The following is a 14,210-nucleotide window of genomic DNA, read 5'->3' on the forward strand; positions in this document are numbered from 1 at the left end:
ACAGGAACAGGATTAATAGAGTACAAACATATTCATGAGATTTCAGTTTTCTTTACTTCTAATGTAGAAAAGTGAAATTTTACATTAAAAAAAACTAATTTTGTGTGCAAACATGGGAGGAGTTTACACATACGGGATCCAATCAGCAAACATCACTGACTTCAGTCCAAGTCAAACAGCAGAGGTAACTATTGTTCAGATTTTGAAATGGCTGATTTTCATCACGTACCAAGGGGACTCTTCACACCATCCCATACATTTAAATGTAAGGTAGTTTTTTTTTTTCCTTCACATGTTGGGTTGCAGATCGTTGCTAAGCATTGTGTTTGTTTTAAACAAACAGTAGTCTATACATTTTTTAAAGAGTCTGTGACCTAAATGACAAATTTAGAAACTCTTGAGTTAACCTTCATGAAAAGGTCATCAGGAAAAAAGGTCGGCGAGCTCGAGTCCATGTACGACAGTCGTGATCGAACCATCGCAGAGCTAATATTTTACCAAATCGAGAGTCGCTATAAAAGGAGGGCGAGCTGCTCTCACTTGCAGTATCCAATGCACTTCTGCTACTACAAATGGGAGTTTTACGGATGCCGTTTCCAAGTTTGTGTCCAATCAGACTTTTGTTGTGAGCAGCAGAAAAAGAAATCAGAAAAAAACCTAAATCTGTTTTGTCATCTGAGCGTGAGACAATCATCAAGATGATCTGGAGCCTCGGTTTGCTTTGCCTGACTGCAGCTTTAGGAGCAGTCCATGCAGGTCCAATCAGAAGCTCGGGCAAGTTAGAGGCGAAACCTGCACCGCGGGAAGAAGTCAACGTCCTCATGTTCGGTGTTATACAACTGAGTGAATCGCTCAACTATGTGTATGAAACCACCGGAGCTAAGATAGAGAAGATCCACCGCGCTTTGAAGAACCATGAGGGGACTCTGCAAAAGCTGGGGAAACAGGCCGAGCTGGCTGGAGAGGTGGAGAAGCAGATGAAAGAAGTGATACAGTTGCTGCAGGTAAGATAGCAGTGAAATATGTCAACAGTGGATTCCAGTGTGAAGCTAAAGTGCTGTTTTGTTGCAAAAAAGAAGAAAGGGAAAAAACCCAGAAAGGTTGAAAGCAGTAAGTGTAGGAAGTTTCCATCAGAGTGAACTTGGGCAGACATAACAAGGCACTTCTTCTGTGACTTTAGAGTCTTACTGATAACACCTCAATCCAAGTGCATTACTTACAAGACAGTAATAAACATACAATGTTGATGTTCTTGATGTTAAGGGACAGATCATCTTCTTACTTTAGAGATTAGAAGGCATCATAGTTGAGGAAGACCATAACAAAGATGGCTGTATTCTTGACAGGCTCAGATGTTCCAGGACCAAGCCCAGACCAAAAAGGCTAAAGAGCAGCTGAGCAGCTTAGAAAGGGACGAGGAAGAACTGAAGACCAAAGTACAGAGGCTGGAGACGTTCATCAACAACCACACACCGACCAGCATCAAGGAGCTGCAGGTAATGGAACGCCCAAGTCCTCCACGCACCCAACATGAGAACCGCAAAGAAGACCAGACACTAACTAATTTCCTTCCTAATTTCAGGAGAGAGCGCAGATGCACTCCAACATGCTGAAAGGTCTACAGCTCCTAAACCAACTGCATAGAGAGAACATTGAGACTCAAAATGAGCACCTCTCCCAACTGGAGACCATGGTAAGACGTGTTTAGGAAACCGAACCTACAATTTTGACACATTTTTCATCCTGTTCCATTAACTAATTTTACTTTTAAACATCTTTTTTGCAGAGTGAAGCTGTGGAACAATCCTAAACGGTTTCACAGTCACCGCTGCTCTGAAAGAGAACCTAAGATCACTCCATTCACTTCCAAACCTTTTTGTTTTGAATGCTAGCAATTATTTCTGTTAGAATTCAAACGTTTTATTCATTTCTTGTGCATTTTTTGTGTTTTTCTTTTTAATATATTATAACTTAACCTTTTTCAAGATTTTTTTTATGTTAAATTATTAAAAGCTGCTGTCTCAAAATATATATATTTTGGTCTTCCTTTATTAACACACTCAAAAAAGCACACTGCAAAAACCCTAGAAATAAGTTCTTAAAATTTTAACTTTTTTTTTTAAATGAGCAAAAAAAAATCTGCCAATTCTGCCAAATCTGCCAAGATTACTTTTCTTGCAAGACAGAAATAAGGACATTTGTTTGAAACAAGGGTCTTTTTACTTTTATAAGATTCAGTTTATTCATAGCAAATGCATATTTTTTTTTAAACAATATGTTATCATTGAGGTTCGAATTTATGAAGTAATAGAACAAAAAAGTCTGCCTCTGTCCAAAATCAATAGGCGTACATGCGTTGGCTCATGCACGCAGAGAGTGGATGGGTGTTTGTTTTTGCGGGTCAGGTTACAGATTGTGCGTGCGTGCACACTGAGCATGCGGTCCTCACCTGTAGGTGGTGTGTGGTGTGTAGACGTATCGAGCCGGGAACTCTAGCACCTCTTTGGTGGGACGAACACGCGGGTCTGGATAAGGTTTCACGTGAAGTAGCTCTGGTGACAAACAGTAATGAGGGGACTCCGGCGCTGGAGAAATGTCGATCTTCAGCTGAGCTGAGGGACAAAGAAATATTTCATAAACAAAAATATTTTCAGCTTTAATATCATCTGAAAGCGTGTTTACCGGTGACGGGCCTCAGCCGCCGCAGAACAGAGGACGGTCTGCGCATATCAGCCAGAAACTTATACAGGTCTTCATCGCTCAGTCTGTCTCCTTCCTGGGTATCCATAAACAGAAGCAGAGTTACACAATATATTTTCAAAGCACAATCCTTTTTCACCTTAAACTTGATTCAAGACAAATCAATTATGCGATATACAATCTAAATCATTCTATTAAAATAAAAATTAGATATTTAAAATGTGATAAATTTAGCAAAGATGAAACTTTGGTGATTTTGTGCAGACATTTAACTATAAAAAGGCTTTCCTAGTTAGTATTTTATTTTAGGATCAACTTTGTTAACCAAAATACATCAATTATTGTGGCTTAAAAAAGAAGAAATGTGTGGAGAGTGAACTAATGCTACAATTCTCATATCATTTATTTTATTAAACAACTAAAGCAATTAAATTAAAAATAACATCAATTCCTGACAGAAACATGTATTAAACTATGGGAAAACACTTCTTTGGAATCAATCTTTTTGAAAAGAAAAAAAAGGATCAAAAAGGAACAACCCACTGACAGTTATTTGGTAATATTTTAGTGAGATTTCTTATCTTTTTTAAGGTAAACTTTTGCTTAGAATCATTAAAAATAAATGCAAATTTGTTTAAAATAGTATTAACAATTTTTTATTTTTTTTTACCAAAAGTATTGGCTCACCCATTCAAATGATCAGAATCAGGAGTCCTAATCACTTGGCCTGCTGGCCACAGGTGTATAAAATAAACCACTCAGGCATGAAGCCTGTTTTTAAACACTTGTGAAAGAATAGGCCCCTTTCAAGAGCTCAGTGAATTCCTTGCTCCTAAATATTCCACAGTCGACTGTCAGCTCTATCTTAACAAAATTGAAGAGTTTGGGAACAACAGCAACTCAGCCACCAAGTGGTAGGCCACGTAAATGAACGTTGAGTTGTTGGTGGATGCTGAAGCGGATGGTGCAAAGAGGTCACTGACTTTCTGCACAGTCAGTTGCCACAGAGCTCCAAACTCCACGTGACCTTCAGATTATCCCAAGTGCAGTACGCAGAGGGCTCCACGGAATGCGTTTCCATGGGAGAGAAGCTCAATCCAAGCCACACATCACCAAGTGCAGTGCAAAGTGTCGATGCAGTGGTGTAAATCCCATCACTGGATTCTAGAGCAGTGGAGACGCCTTCTCTGGAGTGATGAATCAAACTTTCCCATCTGGAGATCTGATGGACCAGTCTGGGTTTGGAGGTTTCCAGGAGAACGAGAAATTTCAGACTGCATTTTGCAGAGTGTAATTTGGTAGAGGAGGAATGATGGTGTGGGCTTGTTTTTCCGGAGTTGGGCTCGGCCCCTTAGTTCCAGCGAGAGGAACTTTGAATGTTTCAGGATACCAAAACATTTTGGACAATTCAATGCTCCTATTGTGGTAACAGTTTGTAACGAGCCCCTCCTTTTTCAACATGACTGTGCACCACAGCACCAAGCACGGTCCATGAAGACATGGAGGACAGAGTCTGGTGTGGATGAACTTGAATGGCCTGCACAGAGTCCTGACCTGAACCCATTTGGGATGACATAGAGCAGACACAGAGAGCTGACCAATGTGATTTAGGAAGAATGGATTCCTATAAACACACTCCTCAACCCTGTGGACAGCCTTCCCAGAAGAGTTGAAACTGTAATAGCTGCAAAAGGTGGACCACCATCATAATGAACTTTATAGGTTAGGAATGGGATGGCACTTTAGTTCATGTGAGTCAAGGCAGGTGAGCGAATACTTTTTGTAATATATCTGCTTTCATTAAAACAGTTATTTGAAAATGACATTTGCTCAACAGCTAAAGAAGCACAAAAACAAAACAGAAATTATAAACTGGGAACATTTTAGCTCTGTCTAGAAGCAGCAGAGTACTGCTTCTGGGATTGTGAGTCATTTTAAACAAGAATACAAACTGGTTTAAAGTCAAGGAATCCATTAATAATAGAAAAGCACTGAAGCTTCAAGAAACTTTGGCATTGATCAAAATTACAGTTTTACCGCTTTCAAAAACAAAAAAACATGGTAAGTTAATATGTTGTTTTTTTCTTTAGCATAAAGCGATGCTTCTACTGTTTAAGTCTTGCTATGGGGTCATTTAAACAAAAATATGTAAAAACTTGTGATTTGGAGAGAAATCTTAACGGATGTGGTCATTTTACGTCAAAAACTCTGGGATGTCTCACACACTTAGACTGACCTGCTTGAAGAAGTTAGTCACAGTAAGGGTTGCTGGACGAAAGGTGGCAAAGTTACACATCTCGTCCCCGACGCTCATCCTCTCAAACCCTTTTTTCTTCTTTTCATTCCAGGTTCCATGGCTCTTCCGTTCTAGCAGACAAAAAGACAGTGGATGTCAGAGGGGCCTTTTGTTGGCGGGAATATGACATACGTTAAGCTGAAAGTAAACATGCTCAAAAAGGGAAGTACCAGAGTCGGAGTCTGGATCTGACCGATCCAGACCTCCCACGCTGCTGACAATATTGAAGAGGTGAATAGCCGTCCAGGCAAAAGGCATGCGGAAACGTCCAAGACGGCTACACGACTGTTCTGCCTGAAGACGAAGCTTCTCCAGCTTTTCTTTATGCTGCAGCGGAAAATAATCAAAAGTTGCTTCATCTCTTATCTCAAACAGGATGGAAAACATTTCTGAAACAAATAAGAACTATCTAACATTTGATCTTAAAAAAGCCTATAGTGTAATCAAGCTCCAAGAAAGTAGCATCTGAAAACACATTTCTGTTTCTGTACCTTAGAGGAGTCTGATTCTTTCAAAACCATGTAGGGTTCAGAGCATTCTCCAATATCTCCTTGCTGAAGAACTTTTTCAAGCTGAAACAGAATTCAAGGTGATCATTTGCAAAAAAAACAAAAACAAAGCAGTAATTGTGAGCACATAAAATCAGTCAATTTGACATTCTGTACCTTAATGACCAAAAAAATATCAGCAGAAGGGTACGTGATAGAGAAGATAGCAGAGCGGGCCAGTGTTGATATGGCAACCTGAGGCGTGTGAGGCTTCAGCATCCCCTTCATCTGATCCGAGTTTAGGTCAAAGTAGAAATTCTCAGAGATCTGTTGGAGAGTGGGAGACAGTGAAGGGTTCGGGGTGGAAAAACAGTAATGGAAATGTAGATCAGAGGGTTTTAATTGAGTTTTGACTCAATGATCTGAACTGCAAAACCACTTAGACCTTTTTGAATTGGGGCTAATTCAATTAGTCAAGTACGGGCTCAGCATTGTGTAAGTGGCTGTTAAGTGCTGAGTGTAAGAATAGTGCAAATAAGAACACGACACACACAAACACTTAAAATACCTTTTTCTTTTCTTTGACATCATAAAGAGCGAGAGACCCAAATATTGGTTCGATTTCAATTTCAAACCTGCAAAATAAACATATTTTATTTCCTGATAGACAGATTTTACTAAATTAAAACATCATCCTGAGCGTTTCCACTTGTTTCTTACTTCAGACTCAGACACTTGACCAGGATCCTCTGGCCACAGTGTTCTTTGGGCGCTTCGGGGAGCGAGCATCTCTCCACTGCTTCGTCCTGGCACACAGAAAACAGCAATAGATCAAGCCAACATTTACTCAGATGTCATGGTAACATNNNGGGGGGGGGGGGGGGCGTAAAATGGTGATCTACACACAGATGAAGTAGAGATGGCTAAAGAAACATTCAGGAGAGAAAAATAAAAGATTTAATCAATGTGGATAGATTTACAGACATTGAATTTCACAGTTTGGGAACATTTAGTACCGTTGCTATGATGCGCACACATGGCAACAGCACATTACATCAACCAGCTTAATCAAATTATAAAAACATTGGCTTTGAATGACTGTCTGGTGAATTGCTATTTCATATGCATGTCAGACCACCAAAAAAAATAAAATAAAATCAGCCGCCAGTCAAACAGCACTTTCGTTTTGAACATGTTTATAGTCAGATAAAAGATAACTTCCATGCCCGTAAATTTTGCATACTGTCTTTGGAATACAAAAGATCATCTTTTGACCAGAAAGACAAAAATACTATAAGATTAACCAAATTAGGCTTTTTTTTCCAACTAACTATATCACGTGAGTAACATGACGTCTATTTTTGTTTTGCAGATTACACACGTTTTTTTGCCCACCAGATTGGATTTTTACAGTTTCTCCAAGTCAGCAGCTCTCCAAAAAGATGATTTAAATTAGGGATGTCCGAAACCTTTTCAGGCCACGGACTGGTTTAAATTAGACAATATTTTCACAGACTGGTCCAAACGGGGCTGAAGTTGGCATTTTTTTGCTTTCTGAAAAATGTATTTTCAAAATAAAATGCTACTACAAAAAAATAAAATTCAAAAATATCAGTAGATCTTTTTTTAATACAGATGATGAAGATTCAATGACACAAAGTTGTGGATTTGTAGAAGTCATTTCTGATTTGAAAAAAAGTAATTAATGAGACATTACATGATTTTTTTCCCCCCACACGGACAGTGGCCCAGGGGTTGTAGACCACTGGTTTAAATGACTTAAGCAACTTAATTAGTCATTTTTATTGTTGATCCAAACCTCATCAGGTGGTGGGTACAAGCCTAGTAGATCACTGTGGCGCCCCTGCTGGCGTGCCTCTGTATTGTGGCGGTCCATGTCCTCGGGGGCTGTCCGCTCCAGTACAGACGGGAGCAGCTCATCCGGGGAGGAGTTCTTCAAGTCAAAGATGCTGGAGGCCCAGCTGCCCCGAGGAGTCTCGTCGAGGCTCACGGACCGTCGCTTTGCATCATCCTGAATCCGACCAGACGGGAGGGGGGATGAGAGTGTTTTCTTTAAAAGCAAACACATGGACTAAACGAAGAACAATACGGTACAAATCCCCTTATTTTTAATCGATTTAAAACTCTTCTTTAGGAGACCAAGTAAATGGGGAAAGTTAGACTCACTAATGAGATAAAACGCTGACTAAAACACAACTCACTCTCCCCTTCCCACCATAATAGCAGGCCATCAACTCCATCCCTCTCTTAGTCCAGACAAGAAACAATCAAAGTGGTTCTGAGTGCTTTTAAACTTTCAGTCCATTATGTGTTTAAGAGCCTGAACATCTGTAGCGTCTACCTGATCATCCTGGCGTTCAGCAACAGCAGCCTCGTCCAGTTCAAAGGTCTGTTTGTGTAGCCCTCGTTGCCTTTCCTTCTGCCGTTCGGAGCTGTGGGGGCTGTACATGGTGCTGAAGCGCTGATATCTACAGAGCATGTTTTAGTAAGTGTTAACTGTGTGAAAAAGTGAGCAGAAAATAAGTGATGTGTTTAATTCACTCCATGGCAGCAATGCCAACGACTTACTTTCTTTGAATGATGAGCCAGTCATCTGTGTAGACTGCTAAGGCATCTCTCACTCTGGAATCCAGAGAGCTACACAGAAAAACACATGAATAATTGAGCATGGTACATTTTTAATATTCATGTTCATTGGAAGTAAAGAAGAAAGACCTTTGTTCTGATCTCTGATTGTGTTTGTCCTCTACTAGAGTGAGTCTAATGTTCTGTTTGATCAAGTAACAACCATGGAATGACTGTGAGCTAATTTTTTTGGGATGAGTTAATGTGCAGTATTTGGACTTACTCCTCTTCAGGCAGGGGGGGCTCCAGTGTTGTGCACTCCTTTTCCAGCTGGAGGAGCTCCAGGTCATCCTGGGGGAACTCCATTAGCTGTCTGAGGGGGCCGGGCTCCACCCCAGGAGCGTGACTGCTCACATATTCCTCAAAGTCCACAGGCTCCACGACCTCCGTCAGGGGCAACTGTCAGACGGCATTATTGCACTGTTACACACCCAGAACTACAGCACGACAATCATAGCCGAGTGTAATCTGATCAGCCGGATCAGAGAGATTAACACACTGTGAGGAGAATGTTTGCCATTATCCCAGACCAGAGTTAAATATAAAAGATTCATGCAATGATAGAAAAAACACAACCCAGAGACAAAAAAAAACAGATGTTATGTGGCCTGGTTATTTTATTATTTAAAAAACTAATATATTTAAAAGCATTTCTTGAGGTTATTTATTATTTATTTTTAGCTGGAGGCCTTTTTTTGTTTACAACTATTATCTGCTAGAAATATGGAATTTGGGGTCATTTTATTTGGTTATTAAAACTCAGGACAATAATTTTTTAATACATTTCCACAAAGCTGTGTCTGGGTTTCTTTGTAGGCAATTTTGATTCACACTGGCTGGTAATTTGTAAACCAAGTTTAGGATTAAAGGCATTAAAGTTGTTTTTATAACTCCTAAACTAGATATTCTGCTGCACTAAAGCTACTGACACGCCAGGTGTTTAGTCCATGGTGTTCACACTGAGCAAGCAGGGAGGGGCTTCTTCTTCTTTGTTTTTTTTTTTTTTGTTTTTTCTGTTTACTAATACATATCTGGCACCTACAGTTGGAACAGGTTTGGTGTGAAATGCTGAAGTGGTGCAAATCTCATGAAACTTGCTCCAGGCTTTTTCTTTAACAGACCCATTTCTGATACACGAAAGACTTGGTGTCTATAATTCCAGCCGGACACAAACTGCAATATTTCATTTCTCCACTATGATGGTTGACAATACCTTGAATTAAAGGGGGACGTGATCCAATACAAGTCCCTGATTGGCCAAAGTTTGATCTAGTTTAACTTGCAACGTGCATTCATGGGCCGCACATTTTGTATGTTAAGCCCGAAAACGGTCAGTTTTGAATGTGTGAAGCCAGAAAGCTACTCGCGCTAACATTGATCTTTAATTGGAAGGGGCCCCTTGACTGTGCATTGTCAAGAACAATGTGAAGTTTACACAAAGATTTGAAAATTTTTCAATTATTGAATCATTGGGTTTCTGGGTTAGCTTAGGGATTCAAACGAAGTCTTAGCATAGAACAAGAAACCTCACCTCTTTAGAAAATTAAACTATACTACACTATACTATATTTTAATTGTTCTATTTTAATACTATAACTGCCTTTTATTTTGTTAAATAATCTTTTCTGAAGGATTTTTTTTTTTATGAAACAAAATATTTCAGATAAACAAGCAAAAGTACAAACTTTTGGAGTTAAAAACACCTCCCAGGTAACCTGCATCCTTTTTTAAAATGTGAAAAATTTGGAATTTTACACCTTAAGACAAATAACTGGCATTCGGGTGACTCACAGGGGGGTGTGGGCCGCCTCGTTTCTTTGACAGTTGAGGTGAGCCATAGTCTCTGGTGACTTGTTTTCTTACTTCTGATGCAACAGTCCTAGAAAAAAAAACAAATAAATAATTAAAAAAAGAAAACAGAAAAAAAAAAAATACCTCCCACAAACCAAGTAAAGTTGACGGTTAAATAAAAATGCACATTTGTCCATAAATAAAGACTTCCAATGTATGCATGGCAAATCTTTTTTCTTTATTGATCTCAGTTTCCAAAACTTTCTGGGAAGTGAGACATCATCTGCAACAGCATGACTCAGTGTTCAAGTTTTGGGCACATTTTGGGCTCTTTAATCTCCTGAAAGGCAGCAGCTGTTCTAGACAGGGATTCAAACTTTACAAAGAGGTGGTAAGCAGGCTTCCAGGACCAGGCACAGTGCCAGATCTCTGTCCCTGGCTCTAACAAACCAATAGAAAACAGGAGGCTTAAAGACAAAGCAGGGAAGGGAAAAAAAGCTCATTCACAGAGACTGTAAGCAGCTGCTCCTTCAGATTCACAAACTGTCAGAATCTCTCATCTACACAGCTGCAAGGGCTTCAACAGTTCCACTATAATAGGAAAAACTCAATTTATACACAGATATTGTTACGAGGCAGATCTAGTGCTGATGGTTCCTCAACTAGTAAAAATCATGTTTCCCTAAATAAAATGATACACTCTGATTCTCTGAGAACCAGAACAATGTTCTGTCAGTGGAGTTCTGCAGACGTTTTTCTAAAACAGGAAAAAGGAAAGCTATGGACTCCAAATGCAATGGCTAGAACGGCCTTTCCCACCCTTTCCTGCATCCGGAACAAAACAATGGTGTTGGACCCACATAAGGAGAAAACAATCACCACACAGGGAGGATTGAGCTTATCCCTTTAGGGTGTCCACTAAAGGATGCAGCCCACAGCAGGATTTCAATCGCACTCTGTCCAGCAAGAGATGCTAAGGAAACACATGACAACCCTATGATTTGGTTTGTTTTACTCTCTTAAGAAACCATAATTATGCTTATTAATAAAACTATAGAGTTCTGTGAAAATGTCAACTTGATATTAATCAAAACTAAATTATTAACAGAGTCTAAATTAAACCCATGCTGTGAGTCTAAGTGCAGCTTTAGGGTTTTTCTGTTTTGTTTTACTAGGAGAAGAACCAGTTTGTAACATGTGCAAACAAGTTGCTATGGGCTGTTCTCATGGTAGATAAAACTATTTTTCTTTACGCTTTATAACCGAAAACAAAACGCATAAAATGTGTAAAAGAAGCTGCGCGTTGCATGCTGGTTCTGTGTTTTTGAACTGGCTCGTCACAACAATACACGGCGTAACAATAACGTCGGGGAACAGTTAATTAAGAAGAAAAAAGAGCTAGAACAGGCGGGAATACTAACTTTAAAACACATTATTGCATTATATACAAACATTCTTTAAAATTGAACGTTTGAAATTCAGTATATACCACACTGCAAATCCTAGCATACTCTGTGTGTACACTCGGTCCAGTAGGTCACTTTCATGCACTTGCGCGCGGCTGTTAAGCCGTAACTTCTGCCGCTTTCTCACCGGCTGATTTTATGAGCAAAAGCTCTCCTGTCGCTCGCCGTCGAAGTCATGTCTTCCACCCATGAAAAGAAAGTCTTCAAAGTCTATCTGAAAGTGTTCTCCTCCTGTTGTGATTCGCCTCATTCCCTTCTGGTGCTGGGATGCAGACTTCTTCCTTCTCCACTCCAGGGCCGGACAAGGATCCCTCCTTGTTCCTCCTAGCGGCCGGGAGCTGCACGCGGCTAACGGTAAGCTAGCACCACATCCGGTGACACTTCACAATAAAATACAATTGTTGTCTCACTATGCCTTATTATGCTTTTAATCGACTCAGTTTTTATCAACTTATTTTTTCATATCAAGTATATTTGTCATATTTACTCGTGTTTAAGTATTTCCTGCATCAGTATAGTTTAGAAACATTTGGGAGATTTTCACTTCCTGTCTGGTCCTGTCATTCTAAAAGCTAGTTTGACACACTCGTACCTGGTTTAGTTCTCTGTTAAATTCAGGAAGAAACCTCACCTGACCGGTTTAGAGAAAACTGATAGCCTTGCGTTTCAACCTCATTATACGTTTCATGGGTTTCACTTCAGTTGGAAGTTTAGGGAAGCGTACAAAAATAGCCTCACAGCATTTTCACAGAGGGGATTTTTTAGGTTTGGATACTTGACTTTTTCACTTCCACTTTGTATCACCTTTAAATAAAGCAAGTCTTTTACATGTCATAAGGGAACAGATCTATTTATTCAGTTTTGTGAACTTTTTTTTATTTTTTATCAAACATCTGATCTAAATATACAAACCAGCATGTCGTACCAACCTTTGACCAGCAGATGGTGCAGTTTACCATGAATGTAAACCAGGAAAGGGCCTCGCCTTTCTTAATATCTCCACTAATCTGACCTTTTGCATGAATGATAAATTACACATTTAGAAAGATGTATTTAGTGCACCCAAGGGATGTTTGGAATTAATTTTTATATTTTAAGAACCCACACATAAAACAAAAGCATATATCTACACAAACAAATATATTTAAAAATGTACACAAGAATGCGGCTGTAACAATTGTTTCTGAGCAAATAAGGGGTGTCACTGACAAGGGCTTATCATTGAAATGGGGGGCTTGTCGTTGTGCAGTAATGGCAGGTCTACATCTCACTTTGTCCTACCAGCAATCACTTCAAACCCCCATGCCTCCTATGGGGAAACTATATAGCCACTCAGATTACTGCATCCCGACTCTGCCATCCCCCTCTCTCCTTCTTCCCTGCAGTCGTCCTTATTCAGCACCCTGGAGAGCTGCTGCAGGTACTCCACTGTCCTCTGTGAGATGGCTGATGAATGGCATGAATTGCAAAGGAGAAATGTGGAAAACGAGAAGGGAAAATTTAACCTTGCACGACAGAGGCTCGGCTGAAGCTGAGCAAGGACAGATATGTCTGGGATGTGTGTTTATGCATGGAACAGCACTCGGATGCATCAGAGCTTGCAGCAGGCGTGAGTCTGGCCTGAAGAAACTGTTAATGAAAATAAATGGAGATGCTGCCTTCCATCTCCTCCTGCCTATGTAGGCACGCTTCCACCACACAGCTAAAAAGAAATCATTTTTTTCTGCTCATATAGCTTTTTACAATTAATTTAATAGCTGTGTTATCGGCCAAAATAATTTGCAACATCAAAACAAAAAAAACAGTAAAGTTACTGTAGAAATAGTATTTATTTTAATAGATTTACAGAGAAAAAATGTTGTTTTTGGAAGAAGACTGCAGCAACTTTAGGAAAGTGGGCTGAACATGTCTGCTTTATCCCTCTGTCCACACCTTCCCTGCATGCTTTCTTGCTTTTTCTGTTCGTTGAATCCTTTCAAATCCTGGATCGGCACTATTGTTTGAGCGCCCAGCCCCCACGTCAGCGAGAGCCCCCCCACCACCACGACCATCACTGCTGTGTTACCAAGGAACAAAAGAGAGAGTGTCAGACACCACCCACTAGATCTCTTTCACACCAGAGCCCCCACCTCATTTCCAGATGGGGTTGCCTTTTTTTCAGGGTTTCTCTCAACCCCAAGAGTCCTTCAAAACGACCCCCCCACACACGCAGGCACTCCTCACCCCCCCCCCCGTTCCTCCCTCTGGAGCTCACTACTCAGCTGCCCGTCATCCACCTGCTCTGCTGCCACGCGCCCATGGCCAGGGCATGTCCCCTCTCCACCCCACCCCACCAGGGAGTCTTTTTAAATGCATTAACTACTTTTTTCTATTTATTTGCTGTTCCTGTCAAATTTATAGAAGCAAAAATGCACACATAGCTTTATTCACAATAATTTAATACCCAAGAAAGAAAATATGTTCAAATAGATTTGCAGCGACCTTCAGTTTCGTCTGTTTGGCTGCGATGCTGTGCTGAAATTCGCTATCAATAATGCAAATTCCAATCTGCATCTCAGAGTTGTGGTCAATACAAAAGGCGGACAGATGCTCATTTGTTTTTATCCCACAATGCATTAACACCAAGCAACTTTAGGGGAGTCTCTGTCTCAACCTCCACCCCTGTTTTGACCTTTCCCCTCCAGGGACAGAGAGAGTGGTGCAACAGGACGCATCTGCTACAAGACAGCTGTTAAGTCTCTTAATGATGATCCAACAGTCAGGTTTGGAGAAGCAGTTTAAAGGTAATCAGTGCTAAATCAGTCAGCATCAGCTTAGTCGCTC

At 40.3% G+C, this 14,210-nt stretch overlaps 2 protein-coding genes across 2 annotated transcripts in view; one reads left to right on the plus strand and one right to left on the minus strand.

Moving 5' to 3' along the window:
* Positions 1-11,746, minus strand: part of LOC112146122 (dedicator of cytokinesis protein 7) — a gene marked incomplete in the record, with an annotated part of 26,417 nt that extends 14,671 nt beyond the window's left edge. Inside the window, 14 exon segments of the mRNA XM_024271784.2 lie at positions 2,450-2,612; positions 2,683-2,776; positions 4,937-5,067; positions 5,167-5,323; positions 5,488-5,568; positions 5,662-5,811; positions 6,053-6,119; positions 6,205-6,290; positions 7,304-7,516; positions 7,847-7,973; positions 8,074-8,142; positions 8,354-8,529; positions 9,922-10,009; positions 11,515-11,746. Coding sequence (XP_024127552.1) covers positions 2,450-2,612; positions 2,683-2,776; positions 4,937-5,067; positions 5,167-5,323; positions 5,488-5,568; positions 5,662-5,811; positions 6,053-6,119; positions 6,205-6,290; positions 7,304-7,516; positions 7,847-7,973; positions 8,074-8,142; positions 8,354-8,529; positions 9,922-10,009; positions 11,515-11,564 — 1,652 coding nt within the window.
* Positions 535-2,031, plus strand: si:dkey-114l24.2 (uncharacterized protein LOC107990273 homolog). Its single transcript, XM_036213207.1, has 4 exons — positions 535-1,004; positions 1,347-1,496; positions 1,583-1,693; positions 1,787-2,031. The coding sequence occupies exons 1-4, from the start codon at positions 699-701 to the stop codon at positions 1,808-1,810; spliced, it is 591 nt and encodes a 196-aa protein (XP_036069100.1). The 5' UTR covers positions 535-698; the 3' UTR covers positions 1,811-2,031.
* Positions 11,747-14,210: the final 2,464 nt, after the last annotated feature.

The sequence above is a fragment of the Oryzias melastigma genome, linkage group LG8 (genome assembly GCF_002922805.2).
Source record: "Oryzias melastigma strain HK-1 linkage group LG8, ASM292280v2, whole genome shotgun sequence".
Classification (NCBI taxonomy): domain Eukaryota; kingdom Metazoa; phylum Chordata; class Actinopteri; order Beloniformes; family Adrianichthyidae; genus Oryzias; species Oryzias melastigma.

Bases quoted from the DNA above. Each gene is read 5' to 3' on its own strand.
- si:dkey-114l24.2 (XM_036213207.1), top strand. From the start codon at position 699: ATGATCTGGAGCCTCGGTTTGCTTTGCCTGACTGCAGCTTTAGGAGCA. The intron at 1,497-1,582 runs GTAATGGAACGC...TCCTAATTTCAG, and splicing joins CCAGCATCAAGGAGCTGCAG to GAGAGAGCGCAGATGCACTC. The intron at 1,694-1,786 runs GTAAGACGTGTT...TCTTTTTTGCAG, and splicing joins TCTCCCAACTGGAGACCATG to AGTGAAGCTGTGGAACAATC.